The sequence below is a fragment of the Arachis stenosperma genome, chromosome 3 (genome assembly GCF_014773155.1).
Source record: "Arachis stenosperma cultivar V10309 chromosome 3, arast.V10309.gnm1.PFL2, whole genome shotgun sequence".
Taxonomy (NCBI): Eukaryota; Viridiplantae; Streptophyta; class Magnoliopsida; order Fabales; family Fabaceae; genus Arachis; species Arachis stenosperma.
This window is the reverse complement of record NC_080379.1, coordinates 24,543,507-24,563,123: the sequence shown is the minus strand read 5'-3', so window position 1 is coordinate 24,563,123 and position 19,617 is coordinate 24,543,507. Positions and strand designations below refer to the sequence as shown.

The window sequence follows — 19,617 nt, the reverse complement described above, 5'->3', positions numbered from 1 at the left end:
TCTGGCACCATTCTGGGCGTTTAACGCCAGAAAGGGGCACCAGACTGGCGTTAAACGCCAGGAAAGGGCAAGAACCTGGCGTTAAACGCCAGAAATGGGCACCAGCCCGGCGTTTAACGCCAGAATTGGCTCAAAACGTGATTTTGCATGCCATTTGGTGCAGGGATGACTTTTCCTTGACACCTCAGGATCTGTGGACCCCACAGGATCCCCACCAACACACCACTCTCTCTCTTCTTCTTCACCCATTCACCAATCACCTCAATACCTCTTCCCCAAAAACCCTTCACCTATCAAATCCCATCTTTCTCTTCACCACTCACATCCATCCTTCATAAAACCCCACCTACCTCACCTTTCAAATTCAAACCACTTTAACTCCAAAACCCACCCACTCAAGAACTCCTTTCTTCTGATTAGTCCCATTGTTCACAGGATTCCTTTCAGAAGTGTACATGAATTGGTTATTTGCAACCATTTTAATTAGCTCTTGAGCTTCTGTAGGCGTCTTCTTCAGATGAAGAGATCCTCCAGCAGAGCTATCCAAAGACATCTTGGATAGTTCAGAGAGACCATCATAGAAAATACCTATGATGCTCCATTCAGAAAGCATGTCAGAAGGACACTTTCTGATCAATTGTTTGTATCTTTCCCAAGCTTCATAGAGGGATTCTCCATCCTTCTGTCTGAAGGTTTGGACTTCCACTCTAAGCTTACTCAATTTTTGAGGTGGAAAGAACTTTGCCAAGAAGGCATTGACTAGCTTTTCCCAAGAGTCCAGGCTTTCTTTAGGTTGTGAGTCCAACCATGTCCTAGCTCTGTCTCTTACAGCAAAAGGGAATAGCATAAGTCTGTAGACCTCAGGGTCAACCCCATTAGTCTTGACAGTGTCACAGATTTGCAAGAATTCAGCTAAGAACTGATGAGGATCTTCCAATGGAAGTCAATGGAACTTGCAATTCTGTTGCATTAGAGAAACTAATTGAGGCTTAAGCTCAAAGTTGTTTGCTCCAATGGCAGGGATAGAGATGCTTCTCCCATAGAAGTCGGGAGTAGGTGTAGTAAAGTCACCCAGCACCTTCCTTGCATTGTTGTTGTTTTCGGCTGCCATGTGTTCTTCTTCTTTGAAGAATTCGGTTAGGTCCTCTACAGAGAATTGTGCCTTAGCTTCTCTTAGCTTTCGCTTCAAGGTCCTTTCAGGTTCAGGGTCAGCTTTAACAAGAATGCTTTTGTCTTTGCTCCTGCTCATATAAAAGAGAAGAGAACAAGAAAATGTGGAATCCTCTACGTCACAGTATAGAGATTTCTTGAGGTGTCAGAGGAACAGAAAAATAGAAAGAAGAGGTAGAAGAATTCGAACTTAATTAGATAGAGTTTGAATTGTGCATTTGAGAAGAAGTGGTACTCCATAAATAGAAGGATGTGGGAAGAGAGGAAGAAATTTTCGAAAATTAAGTGAAATATTTTGAAAACATTTTTGAAAAACTTTAATTGATTTTCGAAAATCAAGAGTGGGAAAGAAATCAAGTAATTTTTGAAAAAGATTTTGAAATTAGAAATCGAAAAGATATGATTAAAAACTGTTTTGAAAAAGATGTGATTAAAAAGATATGATTGAAAAGTTATGGTTTTAAAAAGATATGATTGAAAAGATATGATTTTGAAAATAATTTTAAAAAGATTTGATTTTAAAAATTAATGACTTGGCTAACAAGAAAAGATATGATTCAGACATTAAACCTTTCTCAACAGAAAAGGCAACATACTTAAAATGTTCAATTAAATCATTAATTGTTAGCAAGTATCTTTGAAAAAAGAAAGAAATTGATTTTGAAAACATTTGATTGAGAAGATATGATTTGAAAAAGATTTGATTTTGAAAAACTTTGAAAACTAAAAAAAAAATTTGATTTTGAAAACAAAATCCTCCCCCTTGTGCCATCCTGGCGTTAAACGCCCAGAACGCCCAATGCACTACCTTTTTGGGCGTTAAACGCCCAACCAGGCACCCTGGTTGGCGTTTAAATGCCAGTCTGTCCTTCTTCACTGGGCGTTTTGAACGCCCAGCTTTTTCTGTGTAATTCCTCTGCTGCATGTTCTGAATCTTCAGTTCCCTGTACTATTGACTTGAAAATAGAACCAAGATCAATTAAACAATGCATGCAAGACACCAAACTTAAAATCAGACACTAGACTTAAACAAGAAACATAAAATATTTTTGGTTTTTATGATTTTTATAATTTTTTTGTGCTTTTTCGAAAATTATATGAAAATAGAAAATAAAGGTTTCAGAATTCTCAATTTGGATTCCAGGAATCATTGCAATGTTAGTCTAAGACTCTGGTCCAGGAATTAGACATGGCTTCACAGCCAGCCAAGCTTTCAAAGAAAGCTTCGGTCCAAAACACTAGACATGGCCAATGGCCAGCCAAGCCTTAGCAGATCATTGCTCCAATAGCAAGATTGATAGAAATCAACAAGCTATTGTGATGATCAGTTGAAACCTCGGTCCAATAAGATTAGACATGGCTTTTCAGCCAGCCAGACTTCAACAGATCATCATGAAACACTAGAATTTATTCTTAAGAACTCTGAAAAAAAAATACCTAATCTAAGCAACAAGATGAACCGTCAGTTGTCCATACTCAAAACAATCCCCGGCAACGGCGCCAAAAACTTGGTGCGCGAAATTGTGATTCACTACATAACTTTGCACAACTAACCAGCAAGTGCACTGGGTCGTCCAAGTAATACCTTACGTGAGTAAGGGTCGATCCCACGGAGATTGTCGGTATGAAGCAAGCTATGGTCACCTTGTAAATCTTAGTCAGGCAGACTCAAATGGGTATAGATGATATATGAATAAAACATAAAGATAAAGATAGAGATACTTATGTATATCATTGGTGAGAGCTTCAGATAAGCGTATGAAGGTGCCTTCCCTTCCGTCTCTCTGCTTTCCTACTGTCTTCATCCAATCCTTCTTACTCCTTTCCATGGCAAGCTTATGCAAGGGTTTCACCGTTGTCAGTGGCTACCTCCCATCCTCTCATTGGAAATGTTCAACGCACCCTGTCACGGCACGGCTATCCATCTGTCGGTTCTCAATCAGGCCGAAATAGAATCCAGTGATTCTTTTACGTCTGTCACTAACGCCCCGCCTTCAGGAGTTTGAAGCACGTCACAGTCATTCAATCATTGAATCCTACTCAGAATACCACAGACAAGGTTAGACCTTCCGGATTCTCTTGAATGCCGCCATCAGTTCTTGCCTATACCACGAAGACTTTGATCTCACGGAATGGCTGGCTCGTTTGTCAGGCGAGCGCTCGGTTGTCAGGCGATCAACCATGCATCGTGTATCAGGAATCCAAGAGATAAACACTAGAGCCTCATATGCTTGTAGAACAAGAGTGGTTGTCAGTCACTTTGTTCATGAGTGAGAATGATGATGAGTGTCACGGATCATCACATTCATCAAGTTGAAGAACAAGTGATATCTTGGACAAAGAACAAGCGGAATTGAATAGAAGAACAATAGTAATTGCATTAATACTCAAGGTACAGCAGAGCTCCACACCTTAATCTATGGTGTGTAGAAACTCCACCGTTGAAAATACATAAGAACAAGGTCTAGGCATGGCCGTGAGACCAGCCTCCCAAAGAGGGTTCAATCATAAAAACATGATCAAAAGCTTTAAATACAATAGTAAAAGGTCCTATATATAGAGAACTAGTAGCCTAGGGTGTACAAAGATGAGTAAATGACATAAAAATCCACTTCCGGGCCCACTTGGTGTGTGCTTGGGCTGAGCAATGAAGCATTTTTGTGTAGAGACTCTTCTTGGAGTTAAACGCCAGCTTTTGTGCCAGTTTGGGCGTTTAACTCCCATTTAGGTGCCAGTTCCGGCGTTTAACGCTGGGAAATCTGAAGGTGACTTTGAACGCCGGTTTGGGCCATCAAATCTTAGGCAATGTATGGACTATCATATATTGCTGGAAAGCCCAGGATGTGTACTTTCCAAAGCCGTTGAGAGGGCGCCAATTGGGCTTCTGTAGCTCCAGAAAATCCACTTCGAGTGCAGGGAGGTCAGAATCCAACAGCATCTGCAGTCCTTTTCAGTCTCTGAATCAGATTTTTGCTCAGGTCCCTCAATTTCAGCCAGAAAATACCTGAAATCACAGAAAAACACACAAACTCATAGTAAAGTCCAGAAAAGTGAATTTTAACTAAAAACTAATAAAAATATACTAAAAACTCAACTAAATATACTAAAAACATACTAAAAACAATGCCAAAAAGCGTACAAATTATCCGCTCATCACAACACCAAACTTAAATTGTTGCTTGTCCCCAAGCAACTGAAAGTCAAATAAGATAGAAAGAAGAGAATATGCAATGAACTCCAAAAACATCTATGAAGATCAGTATTAATTAGATGAGCGGGGCTTTTAGCTTTTTGCCTCTGAATAGTTTTGGCATCTCACTCTATCCTTTGAAATTCAGAATGATTGGCTTCTTTAGGAACTCAGAATCTAGATAGTGTTATTGATTCCCCTAGTTAAGTATGATGATTCTTGAACACAGCTACTTATTGAGTCTTGGCCGTGGCCCAAAGCACTCTGTCTTCCAGTATTACCACCGGATACATACATGCCACAGACACATAATTGGGTGAACCTTTTCAGATTGTGACTCAGCTTTGCTAGAGTCCCCAATTAGAGGTGTCCAGGGTTCTTAAGCACACTCTTTTTGCCTTGGATCACAACTTTATTTCTTTCTTTTTCTTTCTTTTTACTTTTTTTTTTCGTTTTTCTCCTTTTTTTTTGTATTCACTGCTTTTTCTTGCTTCAAGAATCATTTTTATGATTTTTCAGATCCTCAGTAACATGTCTCCTTTTTCATCATTCTTTCAAGAGCCAACATTCATGAACCACAAATTCAAAAGACATATGCATTGTTTAAGCATACATTCAGAAAACAAAAGTGTTGCCACCACATCAAAATAATTAAACTGTTATAAAATTCAAAATTCATGCAATTCTTTTCTTTTTCAATTAAGAACTTTGTTTATTTAAGAAAGGTGATGGATTCATAGGACATTCATAACTTTAAGGCATAGACACTAAGACACTAATGATCATAAGACACAAACATAGATAAACATAAGCACTAAAATTCGAAAAACAGAAAAATAAAGAACAAGGAGATTAAAGAACGGGTCCACCTTAGTGATGGCGGCTTGTTCTTCCTTTTGAAGGTCTTATGGAGTGCTTGAGCTTCCTCAATGTCTCTTCCTTGTCTTTGTTGCTCCTCTTTCATGATTCTTTGATCTTCTTTAATTTCATGGAGGAGGATGGAATGTTCTTGGTGCTCCACCCTTAGTTGTCCCATATTGGAACTCAATTCTCCTAGGGAGGTGTTAATTTGCTCCCAATAGTCTTGTGGAGGAAAGTGCATCCCTTGAGGCATCTCAGGGATCTCATGATGAGAGGGGTCTCTTGTTTGCTCCATCCTTTTCTTAGTGATGGGCTTGTCCTCATCAATGGGGATGTATCCCTCTATGTCAACTCCAACTGAATAACAGAGGTGACAAATGAGATGAGGAAAGGCTAACCTTGCCAAGGTAGTGGACTTGTCCGCCACCTTATAGAGTTCTTGAGCTATAACCTCATGAACTTCCACTTCTTCTCCAATCATGATGCTATGAATCATGATGGCCCGGTCTAGAGTCACTTCGGACCGGTTGCTAGTGGGAATGATTGAGCGTTGGATAAACTCCAACCATCCTCTAGCTATGGGCTTGAGGTCGTGCTTTCTCAATTGAACCGGCTTCCCTCTTGAATCTCTCTTCCATTGGGCGCCCTCTTCACAAATGTCTATGAGGACTTGGTCCAACCTTTTGATCAAAGTTGACCCTTCTTCATGGCCACAACTTCATAGAAGTGGTCTTGATGCACCCTTGAGATGAATCTCTCCATCTCTCATGACTCGGAGGTAGAAGCTTTTGCCTTCCCTTTCCTCTTTCTAGAGGTTTCTCCGGCCTTGGATGCCATAAATGGTTATGGAAAAACAAAAAGCAATGCTTTTACCACACCAAACTTAAAAGGTTTGCTCGTCCTCGAGCAAAAGAAGAAAGAAGAGAGTAGAAGAAGAAGAAATGAGGAAGAAGGGAATGGCTTTGTGTTCGGCTAAAGAGGGGGAGAATTGGTGTTTAGGTTGTGTGAAAATGAAGGAGTGAAGAAGGGTTTATATAGGAGAAGGGGGCTCATGGTTCGGTCATGTATGGGTGAGTTTGGGAGGGAAAGTGGTTTGAATTTAAATGGTGAGGTAGGTGGGGTTTTATGAAGGATGGATGTGAGTGGTGAAGAGAAAGATGGGATTTGATAGGTGAAGGGTTTTTGGGGAAGAGGTGTTGAGGTGATTGGTGAATGGGTGAAGAAGAAAGAGAGTGGTGGGGTTGGTGGGGATCCTGTGGGGTCCACAGATCCTGGGGTGTCAAGGAAAAGTCATCCCTGCACCAAATGGCATGTAAAATTGCGTTTTTAGCCAATTTTGGCGTTAAACGCCTGGCTGGTGCCCATTTCTGGCGTTTAACGCCAGGTTCTTGCCCTTTCCTGGCGTTTAACGCCAGTCTGGTGCCCCTTTCTGGCGTTAAACGCCCAGAATGGTGCCAGACTGGGCGTTAAACGCCCATCTGCTAGCCTCACTGGCGTTTAAACGCCAGCAACATCTTCCTCCAGGGTGTGCTGTTTTTCTTTCTGTTTTTCATTCTGTTTTTGCTTTTTCAATTATTTTTGTGACTTCTCATGATCATCAACCTACAAAAAACATAAAATAACAAAGAAAAAATAGATAAAATATAACATTGGGTTGCCTCCCAACAAGCGCTTCTTTAATGTCAGTAGCTTGACAGAGGGCTCTCATGGAGCCTCACAGATACTCAGAGCAATGTTGGAACCTCCCAACACCAAACTTAGAGTTTGAATGTGGGGGTTCAACACCAAACTTAGAGTTTGGTTGTGGCCTCCCAACACTAAATTTAGAGTTTGACTGTGGGGGCTCTGTTTGACTCTGTTTTGAGAGAAGCTCTTCATGCTTCCTCTCCATGGTGACAGAGGGATATCCTTGAGCCATAAACACAAAGGATTCTTTATTCATTTGAATGATCAGTTCACCTCTAACAACATCAATTACAGCCTTTGCTGTGGCTAGGAAGGGTCTGCCAAGGATGATGAATTCATCCATGCACTTCCCAGTCTCTAGGACTATGAAATCAGTAGGGATGTAATGGTCTTCAATTTTCACCAGAACGTCCTCTACAAGTCCATAAGCTTGTTTCTTTGAATTGTCTGCCATCTCTAGTGAGATTCTTGCAGCTTGTACCTCAGAGATCCCTAGCTTCTCCATTACAGAGAGAGGCATGAGGTTTACACTTGACCCTAAGTCACACAGAGCCTTCTTGAAGGTCATGGTGCCTATGGTACAAGGTATTGAGAACTTCCCAGGGTCCTGTCTCTTTTGAGGTAATTTCTGCCTAGACAAGTCATCCAGTTCTTTGGTGAGCAAAGGAGGTTTGTTCTCCCAAGTCTCATTTCCAAATAACTTGTCATTTAGCTTCATGATTGCTCCAAGGTATTTAGCAACTTGCTCTTCAATGACATACTCATCCTCTTCAGAGGAAGAATACTCATCAGAGCTCATGAATGGCAGAAGTTAATTCATTGGAATCTCTATGGTCTCATTTTGAGCCTCAGATTCCCATGGTTCCTCATTAGGGAACTCATTGGAGGTCAGTGCACGCCAATTGAGGTCTTCCTTAGTGGCGTCCACTGCCTCTCCTTTCTCTCCAAATTCGGCCATGTTGAGGGCCTTGCACTCTCCTTTTGGATTTTCTTCTGTATTGCTTGGGAGAGTACTAGGAGGGAGTTCAGTAATTTTCTTACTCAGCTGTCCCACTTGTGCCTCCAAATTCCTAATGGAGGACCTTGTTTCAGTCATGAAACTTTGAGTGGTTTTGATTAGATCAGAGACCATGGTTGCTAAGTCAGAGTGGTTCTGCTTAGAGTTCTCTGTCTGTTGCTGAGAAGATGATGGAAAAGGCTTGCCATTGCTAAACCTGTTTCTTCCACCATTATTGTTGTTGAAACCTTGTTGAGGTCTTTGTTGATCCTTCCATGAGAAATTTGGGTGATTTCTCCATGAAGAATTATAGGTGTTTCCATAGGGTTCTCCTAGGTAATTCACCTCTTCCATTGAAGGGTTCTCAGGATCATAAGCTTCTTCTTCAGATGAAGCATCCTTAGTACTGCTTGGTGCATTTTGCATTCCAGACAGACTTTGAGAAATCAAATTGACTTGTTGAGTCAATATCTTGTTCTGAGCCAGAATGGCATTCAGAGTGTCAATCTCAAGAACTCCTTTCTTCTGATTAGTCCCATTGTTCACAGGATTCCTTTCAGAAGTGTACATGAATTGGTTATTTGCAACCATTTCAATTAGCTCTTGAGCTTCTGTAGGCGTCTTCTTCAGATGAAGAGATCCTCCAGCAGAGCTATCCAAAGACAACTTGGATAGTTCAGAGAGACCATTATAGAAAATACCTATGATGCTCCATTCAGAAAGCATGTCAGAAGGACACTTTCTGATCAATTGTTTGTATCTTTCCCAAGCTTCATAGAGGGATTCTCTATCCTTCTGTCTGAAGGTTTGGACTTCCACTCTAAGCTTACTCAATTTTTGAGGTGGAAAGAACTTTGCCAAGAAGGCATTGACTAGCTTTTCCCAAGAGTCCAGGCTTTCTTTAGGTTGTGAGTCCAACCATGTCCTAGCTCTGTCTCTTACAACAAAAGGGAATAGCATAAGTCTGTAGACCTCAGGGTCAACCCCATTAGTCTTGACAGTGTCACAGATTTGCAAGAATTCAGCTAAGAACTGATGAGGATCTTCTAATGGAAGTCCATGGAACTTGCAATTCTGTTGCATTAGAGAAACTAATTGAGGCTTAAGCTCGAAGTTGTTTGCTCCAATGGCAGGAATAGAGATGCTTCTCCCATAAAAGTCGGGAGTAGGTGTAGTAAAGTCACCCAGCACCTTCCTTGCATTGTTGTTGTTTTCGGCTGCCATGTGTTCTTCTTCTTTGAAGAATTCGGTTAGGTTCTCTACAGAGAATTGTGCCTTAGCTTCTCTTAGCTTTCGCTTCAAGGTCCTTTCAGGTTCAGGGTCAGCTTTAACAGGAATGCTTTTGTCTTTGCTCCTGCTCATATGAAAGAGAAGAGAACAAGAAAATGTGGAATCCTCTATGTCACAGTATAGAGATTCCTTGAGGTGTCAGAGGAACAGAAAAATAGAAAGAAGAGGTAGAAGAATTCGAACTTAATTAGATAGAGTTCGAATTGTGCATTTGAGAAGGAGTGGTACTCCATAAATAGAAGGATGTGGGAAGAGAGGAAGAAATTTTCGAAAATTAAGTGAAATATTTTGAAAACATTTTTGAAAAACTTTAATTGATTTTCAAAAATCAAGAGTGGGAAAGAAATCAAGTAATTTTTGAAAAAGATTTTGAAATTAGAAATCGAAAAGATATGATTAAAAACTGTTTTGAAAAAGATGTGATTAAAAAGATATGATTGAAAAGTTATGGTTTTAAAAAGATATGATTGAAAAGATATGATTTTGAAAACAATTTTAAAAAGATTTGATTTTAAAAATTAATGACTTGGCTAACAAGAAAAGATATGATTCAGACATTAAACCTTTCTCAACAGAAAAGGCAACATACTTAAAATGTTCAATCAAATCATTAATTGTTAGCAAGTATCTTTGAAAAAGGAAAGAAATTGATTTTGAAAACATTTGATTGAGAAGATATGATTTGAAAAAGATTTGATTTTGAAAAACTTTGAAAACTAAAAAAAAAATTTGATTTTGAAAACAAAATCCTCCCCCTTGTGCCATCCTGGCGTTAAACGCCCAGAATGGTGCACATTCTGGCGTTTAACGCCCAATGCACTACCTTTTTGGGCGTTAAACGCCCAACCAGGCACCCTGGCTGGCGTTTAAACGCCAGTCTGTCCTTCTTCACTGGGCGTTTTAAATGCCCAGCTTTTTCTGTGTAATTCCTCTGCTGCATATTCTGAATCTTCAGTTCCCTGTACTATTGACTTGAAAATAGAACCAAGATCAATTAAACAATGCATGCAAGACACCAAACTTAAAATCAGACACTAGACTCAAACAAGAAACATAAAATATTTTTGGTTTTTATGATTTTTATAATTTTTTTGTGCTTTTTCGAAAATTATATGAAAATAGAAAATAAAGGTTTCAGAATTCTCAATTTGGATTCCAGGAATCATTGCAATGTTAGTCTAAGACTCCGGTCCAGGAATTAGACATGGCTTCACAGCCAGCCAAGCTTTCAAAGAAAGCTTCGGTCCAAAACACTAGACATGGCCAATGGCCAGCCAAGCCTTAGCAGATCATTGCTCCAATAGCAAGATTGATAGAAATCAACAAGCTATTGTGATGATCAGTTGAAACCTCGGTCCAATAAGATTAGACATGGCTTTTCAGCCAGCCAGACTTCAACAGATCATCATGAAACACTAGAATTTATTCTTAAGAACTCTGAAAAAAAAATACCTAATCTAAGCAACAAGATGAACCGTCAGTTGTCCATACTCAAAACAATCCCCGGCAACGGCGCCAAAAACTTGATGCGCGAAATTGTGATTCACTACACAACTTTGCACAACTAACCAGCAAGTGCACTGGGTCGTCCAAGTAATACCTTACGTGAGTAAGGGTCGATCCCACGGAGATTGTCGGTATGAAGCAAGCTATGGTCACCTTGTAAATCTTAGTCAGGCAGACTCAAATGGGTATAGATGATATATGAATAAAACATAAAGATAAAGATAGAGATACTTATGTATATCATTGGTGAGAGCTTCAGATAAGCGTATGAAGGTGCCTTCCCTTCCGTCTCTCTGCTTTCCTACTGTCTTCATCCAATCCTTCTTACTCCTTTCCATGGCAAGCTTATGCAAGGGTTTCACCGTTGTCAGTGGCTACCTTCCATCCTCTCATTGGAAATGTTCAACGCACCTTGTCACGGCACGGCTATCCATCTGTCGGTTCTCAATCAGGCCGGAATAGAATCCAGTGATTCTTTTGCGTCTGTCACTAACGCCCCGCCTTCAGGAGTTTGAAGCACGTCACAGTCATTCAATCATTGAATCCTACTCAGAATACCACAGACAAGGTTAGACCTTCCGGATTCTCTTGAATGCCGCCATCAGTTCTTGCCTATACCACGAAGACTCTGATCTCACGGAATGGCTGGCTCGTTTGTCAGGCGAGCACTCGGTTGTCAGGCGATCAACCATGCATCGTGTATCAGGAATCCAAGAGATAAACACTAGAGCCTCATATGCTTGTAGAACAAGAGTGGTTGTCAGTCACTTTGTTCATGAGTGAGAATGATGATGAGTGTCACGGATCATCACATTCATCAAGTTGAAGAACAAGTGATATCTTGGACAAAGAACAAGCGGAATTGAATAGAAGAACAATAGTAATTGCATTAATACTCGAGGTACAGCAGAGCTCCACACCTTAATCTATGGTGTGTAGAAACTCCACCGTTAAAAATACATAAGAACAAGGTCTAGGCATGGCCGTGAGACCAGCCTCCCAAAGAGGGTTCAATCATAAAAACATGATCAAAAGCTTTAAATACAATAGTAAAAGGTCCTATATATAGAGAACTAGTAGCCTAGGGTGTACAAAGATGAGTAAATGACATAAAAATCCACTTCCGGGCCCACTTGGTGTGTGCTTGGGCTGAGCAATGAAGCATTTTCGTGTAGAGACTCTTCTTGGAGTTAAACGCCAGCTTTTGTGCCAGTTTGGGCGTTTAACTCCCATTTAGGTGCCAGTTCCGGCGTTTAACGCTGGAAAATCTGAAGGTGACTTTGAACGCCGGTTTGGGCCATCAAATCTTGGGCAAAGTATGAACTATCATATATTGCTGGAAAGCCCAAGATGTCTACTTTCCAACGCCGTTGAGAGCGCGCCAATTGGGCTTCTGTAGCTCCAGAAAATCCACTTCGAGTGCAGGGAGGTCAGAATCCAACAGCATCTGCAGTCCTTTTCAGTCTCTGAATCAGATTTTTGCTCAGGTCCCTCAATTTCAGCCAGAAAATACCTGAAATCACAGAAAAACACACAAACTCATAGTAAAGTCCAGAAAAGTGAATTTTAACTAAAAACTAATAAAAATATACTAAAAACTCAACTAAATATACTAAAAACATACTAAAAACAATGCCAAAAAGCGTACAAATTATCCGCTCATCAAGCCGCTATGCTCCGCGTTGGGATGTCTCATTTATTCTGGTGTGGCCACCACAGAGGTGGTATGCGGACCCTGACCGAGGCAGCAGAGTTGGGCGATGTGGAGGCCTGCTACATCGCTGCGATGCTGCTTCTGTCGCTTGGTGACAAAACAGATGATGAGGTCCGCCGTGGATTCGAATTTTTCTGCGTCGTTCGTGAGTCCGGCACAGTCGAAAGGTGCAGGGAGGTCTTCACGCAGGTGTTCGCCGGCCCGTGGTCTGATATACCCCCGGCGAACCCAGAAGAGTCCGTGTCATGCCGTTTCGGTAGTTGCCGTACCCGTGGGACCATTGGTGATGACAGCGATCTGTCCAGTGTGGCGTGTGTGCAATGCCTGGCCGAATACGAGGTGCGGAAGTTCTTGGGGACTTATTGCGTTTAAGTAGTTTTGTAAACCCCGACGATGGAGATGCCGATCATGCTAATTGCTATGCGTACTGATGGTGTATTTTACCTTATTTTTTTGTAAACTCTTTTTTTTGTTAAAGAACAGTCTTTTCGATCAATTATCATGTAGAGTACGCAAACGACGCAATTAAGTCGTATCTTGGCCATAACTTAGTCTGAATAATTCTTTCTTCTTGACTGGTGTATGATCTGGACTTTGCACTATTGAAGTGACGTTTGAATGGAAATAAGACTGTAGAGTTGATCAACCTTTTCCACCATCGGAAGGATTTTTTCTAGGGCTGCGTATTGAGACCTCGACAGGGAATTTATGCAAAATTGGTAACTTGTATAGGCAACAGGGATTGACCGAAAGGGGTCATGTAAAAAAAGGGTACGGGATAAATTTTTTATGAGCAATGATGATATTTGACGATGGTGTATAAAATCTGTACAGAGGTTGAACAACGATCATGTGGGTATGCTCAACTCGAACCACGGGATTGTATTCGCATAATATAACAGGGCCAGAGATTCAACAACTGTCCTTTAATGAACATAATTTGCTTCAACATTTTAAGGAGTTTTTTATTATGTAAATACACTAAATGTATGTTTAGGGTTTTTAAAAGACGTATTTCGTATGATATAAAAAAAGGACACCATGTCTGTATTAATTTGTTTTTATTAGGTATTAGCGTTTGGCTTCGTCGTAACGTAAATCCCTAATTGCGTTTCAACAAGCTAAGAACACAGAGAAAAGTATGCATAATTATATTATCCGGGTTTAAGTTCCACTGCAAAAGATCAAAAGGGCGACAGAACAAACATAGGAAATAAAAGGATCATACAGGCCTCAGCGGGAAACATGACATTCAGATATCTTGCATGTGCAGCCCATCAACTACCTCCGGCCCCGTCTTCATTCTGCCCGCCCGGATGACGACGACGATGACGGAGCAAGAACTTTTGCCTTTCCTCCACAACGTCCAGCCGGCGTTCCAGGTCAGACCACGGAAGAGACTCAACCTCTTCTCGATCATGGCGCTTGGCAATTTCAGCTTGTAATTCCTTCTCAGTGAGAACCAACTGTTAAAGGAGCGCGTCATTTTTTCGCTTCTCTATTTTCAATTCTTTTTCAAGCCGTCGCTTTTCCAGCACCTCTTTCTCCAGTTCATCCTTCCTTGCCTCAAAGACGAACTTGGAGGCCATCAGCTCCACCTTTGCCTGCCTCAGTTCTGCATTGGTGGTTACAAGTGTAGCCTTTAAGATCTCCTCCCTCTTAACCAGTGCCGCCGCAACGAGATCACAATCTGCGGACTTTTCATCTACGCGGATGATGTCGATAAGTGCGTCGATGGAGAGTTCCACGAGGTCCTCGGGACTAATGGCGTGTTCTGTGATTGATTGCTCCGACATTTTCTCGGGATAAGAGGACGAGGACATAGTGGCAGTTATGGAGAAGGGTAGACTGAGAGTTGAGAGAATGAGTTACGGCAAAGAAGAAGTGAAGAAGGGTTAGTCGTTAGTAGGGTTTGGGGTTGTGAATAACGGGCACGTATACATATATATAGTATAAAGTTGCTTGGATGGGTTTTTTACGCAAATAACGTGTCAATGATGGGGTTTATTCACAAAAATAACACATTAATTTAAGCTATTTCGCTTGAAAAAAAAGTAAAGGATAACATTTAACATTTCTTCAATGAGCAATTAAGGAACGCAATTAAGCTTGTCATGAATATAACACAAGAATCGAAAAGTCAACATTAAATTTGTGCGTCGTAAAACCAAATCAGTTGAATTGGAAAGCACATTAGTATTTCGTTCGTCCCTTATTAATTAATTATCTTATCTTTTCCAGAACCATCGGTAGAGAAACGAACGAGGCACTGAACCAATTAAAAAAAAATATATATCCTAACAGCACAAAACGTATCGTTGTTGGTCGTGTGTCCTCTTTATACTTTGTATAACCTACGGCTTAAGTTGCTTGCAAATGGCTGGAGGTTCCATGAATAACGGAAGGAAGAGGAAGGCAGCCAAGAGGGTCGGAGGTAAAGGGACCGTATCTGTTGAGTGCGAATGTCCACTGAATCTTCTTCCTCGCGATATATGGGTCAGGATTGCCACGAGGGTTGCGTTGGATTCAATTAAGGATTTGTTCAACATGCAGGTTAGTTGCAAGGTGTTTCTGGGTGCAGCGAGGTCCGACGCTGTTTACAAGGAGGCGTCGATGACGGAGTTGCCGATTGCGTCCTTTTTAGACAACTATTGCCTACCTAAACATAGGTTCATAGAACGATGCGCTGAGGCAGGAAATCCGGGTGCCATGCTCCGGGCGGAGATGAATGAATTCTGTTTGTTTTGTGACTCCGTTGGTGTAACTGGGGACGAGTTGGAGGGCTGTTACATGTGTGTGATGCTGCTACTGTCTATTGCCAATGAAGACGAAGTGCTCGTGCGAAAGGGACTTAAATATTTTGAGATTGTACGTGTTTCTGGGGCGCTCGAAAGGTGCAGAGGTGTATTCACTCACTTTTTCGCGAGTCCGGAGTTGGAACTTAAGCTGTTCTATACTGAACTGCCCGAGGTTTGTCGCTCAACCAGTTGCCGCACCAGAGGAACCATGGGTGATGTGGAAGATTTGTCCCAGGTCTCCTGTGTGCAGTGTTTGGCCGATTACGAGGTTCGGGTGTTCCTGCAGTTGTTTGCATTCGAATAAAAATTGTATATCTTGGGGTTTCTGTTTTCCTGGTTTGTCGTTTATGATTCTCGTGAGTTGTGTTACCGTATGAAGTATTATCTCCAATTTTGTTAACTTTAATCACGGTTATCGTCATAATATATTTTTATTCTATTTCCATCTTCGCGCGTGGGTATAGACTCAATGGTGCGAATTGGTTTATAGGTTTTCCCTCGCCTGGATGCTCAGTAGTGGAAGTGGAAAGGTAGAGGTTTTCTGTCGCGCGGACCCCACGCTCAGGAGTTAGTGTGTACTTCAAGCCGAATTAGGTTCAGAAGCAGGTGTGCAGGGATGCCAGGGTCAGGTGTAGGGGTGTGGTGTACAAAGATATGAAGAAAAGAGTTTTGTTTTGTCAAATCAACCATAAAAAAATTAATGCAATTAACCGAAAATAAAAAATTTACCATATTATTCGATAACTTAATTTGATGTGATCACTGACGGTTTTTAATCGGTTTAATATTCCATAATGTACAGAATACGACATGTATTTAATTGTTTTATCTGACGCTTTCCAAGAATAACGATTATCGACGAGCTCCATTAAATTTGCAAACAACAAAAATGTCATTCACGTTTCCCAATTCCCATTTCTCATTTCCGGATATCTACGCAAGCTGGAAAATGAAATCCAGACTGCCCACCGGCGTTTGGCAAAAGGATGCCACTTCTAATTGTACGTATAGGTAAATATGGGTCTAAGTACATAAATTAAATGTACTAAATATCCGGTATTAACCATAATGTTGTTCAACGAAACGAGTCACGCGCTAAGCCGTAAAAATTAACTAATGTCAGTGTATAATCTAATGTTGGGCAACGAAACAATTTACGTGTTATACCGTTATTGTCCTTTTTATTTTTCCTTGACTGGCCGGAGAGTATTGGTCGCTGTGTCAAAGCAGGCATTGCGGATGCTATACTTCGACAGGGGTTGACGGAGTATTTCCGGTTTGCCCGCCGTGGCATTGGGATGGAACTGCTGTCTGGGGCTTGGACGGAGGGCAGCATCGAAGCAGGTTATGTGTCGGCCATGTTGCTACTGTGTAGATAGCTTCATCCGAAAATAGAAAGAAAGAAAGAAAAATAACTCAAACGCTGCGGAAATTATATATAATTAAGAAAACCGAGTTTTACGCAGGGGTTACAGAACATGAAAAGAACAGCTAAGGAAATATGGAAACACAGCAAATAAAGACTTGGAAGGTAGATGCCGTGGGTCATATAGCCCCGACATCGTCTCCATTCTTCCCGGCGGTTTCCTAATAGTCAGAGCCGTCTGCCGTTGCCGCAGGTTGACCATACAGTTGGCGGACCAATAAACCTACCTTGATCTCCACAACCTCAAGCCTGCCTTCCATTTCACACCACGGTGCCATCTGTTGCTGTTCCCTTCGACGAAGATCGGTAATTTCCGCTTTCAAAGCGTTTGCTTTGTCTTCGAGTTTGCGAACGGTGGTTTGATGCTGTTCCATCTCCGTGCGCAACTTCTTTTCCAACCGGCGGCCTTGTTCCAGTTGATGCTTCCTGATACTAGCCCTGACTTTCGCGGTGATTGCCTCGATCCTGGCCGTCCTTGCTTCGTCCTGTGTCCTACGAAGACTATCACTCAGAAACCTCATCCTCTGTTGGAGGGTGTTGATCAGGTCTGCGGTCGGGTGTTCCTCGAGGTCGCCCGGACTAATGGCGTGGTCGTCGAGGGATTCGTGCGACATTTTGTCGGATGAAGACCGGGAGGTTTGGTAGATGATAACGGCCCTTGAAGCTATGACTTTTCTCTCGGCAGTGGTTATGGATAAATATAAGGAATGGTTATGAATTGTGACGGACTTGTGCATTGATATACATTAATGAAAATCAAAATTTAAGTTAATAATAAATAAATTAATACATTTTATTGTGGTTAATTAATGTACGTATGGTATTCCTTGAGAAAACGAAGATAATAATGCACCTGGTGGTTTTATCGATAAACAAAGAAAAAGCCTGGGAAAACTTAGGCTGCATCGATTGCGCAAAATCCGCTATGATTGCAAATCTTGGCAATCTGACGTTAGAGTAGACAGGAAGGGCTGAAGGTCTATGGACTGCTATAAATAACGTGGCAGACAGGACTTGTGTTGATCTCATAAAAAAACTTTATTACTTGGCTATGCAACCAAGGGTCACCGAATGTGAGGTCAGTAAATGGAAACAATTGTATTTTCCATAACTTAAATTTTTAATACTAAGCAGAAAACACAAAAATAAAAATGATGGCAAAACGAGACAAACAGTACCAAAATGGCAAAACAAGTCAAATAGTTGGAAAAATTATTACATAATAGTGATAATAGATATATTACATAGGATAACCAAAAAAATATTGAGAACCCATTCCTATCCAATCAGTCAAAGAGGTGGACAAACAGGATCAATTCATAATCAGCCCTACAATGCACGCACGGAATATGAGCAGCACCTCTGTCACCGTCGTTTTCGTCCCACCCTCTTCCATAGCGTTGATGGCAGTAAATGGCACCCATATTTCCACGGCTTGGACATGCATGCGAAGAACAGACTTGATTCTCTTCGTTTAGCCGTGGCAGGCGACGCAGGTGTCTCCACGTCCCCCGGACAACGCCGCGGAACACCAATTTGCAGTTTGTCAGGGCACCGGCTGCCTCAAGCCGACGAAATGTTTGTAAGCCCTTGTTCTTTGACTCGGCGTCGTTGCGTAGCATCAACATCATCGCCACTGTGTACTGGGCTGCCGAATGGCCCTGGGCTGCGACAACGTGCATGGTTTCCATCCCCGCAAAACGACACCCGCCTAGGAAAAGGTCAGACACAGCAGACCGAAACAGAACTTCCAGGTGGCCACTCTGCCTGCATCGCGCTAAGAAGTTTCTTCCCGGCTGGTGCATGGGACTCACACTCCACCATCGCTGGTCCCAAATTGGAATGTTGGCGCATCTGTAAACGAAATCCTCATCCCCTGCATTACATGCAGCGGTGCACGACATCCTGAGACTGCACAAGTCCCTGACGGACTGTGCTGCGGTCCTTCCAGCAATTATGGTCCATACATCGTGGGAAAGGTTGGCCGGGCCTGTCGGACGATACATCTCCTCCCCTTGTATTGAGCACCCTCACACGATAGATAAATGGTCGGTTATGTGTAAGTACTGGATAACAGAAAGGCTCCAATCAGTTATCTCAATGGCTGTTGTTTACGGTGTATATATAGTCACCCGGTGCCGTGTGCGATGGTATCCCATCGGTTGTGTACCGTGCATCTACACCTACTCAGCTACAATCACGTCGTTTAGGGAGTCTGCCGGTTGAGTTTCCCGTCGGCTCACAGAAGGGTTCCTTAGCCAACACGTCCCTTGTATTCATATTTTTTATTTTTTTTCATTTATGTTTAACTAACCGGTCAATAACTTCCCTTTAAAGTTAGGTTTTTCCCATTTCGTCGCTTGGGGATTCCCAAATATATTTTTTCCTCTTTATGTTTTGTTATATTATAATTTAATGTTATTAGTTAAGTCTAATATTTTAATAATATTAATTGACATTATTTAGACATTGTTCAAAATTCCTGTTGTTTAACTATAATTTTAAGATATCTATATGTAATAAGTATCCGTTTACCTAAATAACATTTATATGGTAATAAAGAAGATAACCGCTAATATTATACGTCCATACTAAACCGAAATATAATATGTCAATAATAAACCTAATATGCATAACAATCTTAAACCCTAGCTATGTCAACGAATTGTTCCACCTCGTAGTCGACGCGACAACGAATGCACCGAATATGGTTGGCGCCTCCGACACCGTGGATGGATCCCCGCTCTGCCGCCCCTCGGCGGTAGTCATAGAGAAGACCCATGTGGGCTCGGGTCAGGCATCTGGTCGAGTCACATACTGTATGTTCTTCTCCCTTATCCGGCATTTGGACTTCATCTGGCCAAGAAATTGTGAGGACTGCGAAGCAATTCGAGTAACATGCTGGGAGTAAGTTACCCGCTTCGAGCGTGCGAAATAGTTCCAAACCTTCTTTTTTGGCGTCTCTGTCGTCCCTTCGGA

At 41.6% G+C, this 19,617-nt stretch overlaps 1 protein-coding gene and 2 non-coding genes across 3 annotated transcripts; 2 read left to right on the top strand and 1 right to left on the bottom strand.

Annotated features, from left to right (window-relative positions):
* Nucleotides 1-607: 607 nt before the first annotated feature.
* On the top strand, nt 608-715 carry LOC130971363 (small nucleolar RNA R71). The gene has a single exon (XR_009082586.1). It is a non-coding gene; the product is annotated as a small nucleolar RNA R71 (small nucleolar RNA).
* Nucleotides 716-8,624: 7,909 nt separating this feature from the next.
* LOC130972302 (small nucleolar RNA R71) lies at nt 8,625-8,732 on the top strand. Its single transcript, XR_009083490.1, has one exon. It is a non-coding gene; the product is annotated as a small nucleolar RNA R71 (small nucleolar RNA).
* A 9,192-nt stretch (nt 8,733-17,924) lies between these two features.
* On the bottom strand, nt 17,925-18,542 carry LOC130965712 (uncharacterized). The gene has a single exon (XM_057890469.1). The coding sequence runs from the start codon at nt 18,540-18,542 to the stop codon at nt 17,925-17,927; it is 618 nt and encodes a 205-aa protein (XP_057746452.1).
* Between the last annotated feature and the right edge of the window lie 1,075 nt (nt 18,543-19,617).